Source organism: Eimeria mitis, genomic scaffold (assembly GCF_000499745.2).
Source record: "Eimeria mitis Houghton genomic scaffold, Emh_scaff1868, whole genome shotgun sequence".
In the NCBI taxonomy this organism is placed as follows: Eukaryota; Apicomplexa; class Conoidasida; order Eucoccidiorida; family Eimeriidae; genus Eimeria; species Eimeria mitis.
Genome location: NW_013570190.1, coordinates 1,243 through 1,837, shown reverse-complemented (window position 1 = coordinate 1,837; position 595 = coordinate 1,243). Strand labels below are relative to the sequence as shown.

General features: G+C 61.3%; 1 protein-coding gene across 1 annotated transcript in view; it reads right to left on the bottom strand.

Annotated features, from left to right (window-relative positions):
- Positions 1-595, bottom strand: part of EMH_0044860 (F-box domain-containing protein, putative) — a gene marked incomplete at both ends in the record, with an annotated part of 2,215 nt that overhangs the window by 1,169 nt on the left and 451 nt on the right. The window contains one exon of the mRNA XM_013496010.1: positions 3-595. Within this exon, the coding sequence (XP_013351464.1) occupies positions 3-595 (593 nt within the window). The remainder of the gene's footprint in view (positions 1-2) is intronic.

Below are 595 nucleotides of genomic sequence, written 5' to 3'. Positions count from 1 at the left end.
GCATTTCTGCGAACTGGAGGAGCGCCTCGTCGATCTCGCTGCTGCTGCTGCTGCTGCTGCTGCTGTCATGTCTGCGCCTTTTGGACGAGCCGAACCACTGGTGCTGCTGCTCCTGCTGCTGCTGCAGCAACAGAAGCTGATTCTGTTGCTGCAGCAGCAGCTGGGATCTGAGTTTCTTCCTCTGCGCCTCCTCTTTGCGCTGCGCTATGAACGCGTCTCGTGTACCACTGCTGCTGCTGCTGCTGCTGCTGCTGCTGCAGCTGCTGCTGCTGCGTCGTGCTGTAGCAGCAGGCAGCAGCACCTGCTGCCACAAGTAGGGGGATAAAGACAAACGCCGCAGCCGCCTGCACACGAGCGGCAGCGAGACAACCAGCTCCAGCGGCGGCAGCAGCAGCAGCACCGACAGCAGCAGCGAATCGCTCAAATGCTGCAGCAGCAAACACTGCGGTCCTATCATCTCCTCCAATCCGCTGCTGCTGCTGCTGCTGCTGCTGCTGCTGCTGGTGCTGATGCTACCGTTGGTGCTGCTGCTGCTGCCGATGCTACCGTTGCTGCTGTTGCTGCTGACGTCGATGGTACCGTTGCTGCTGCTCCC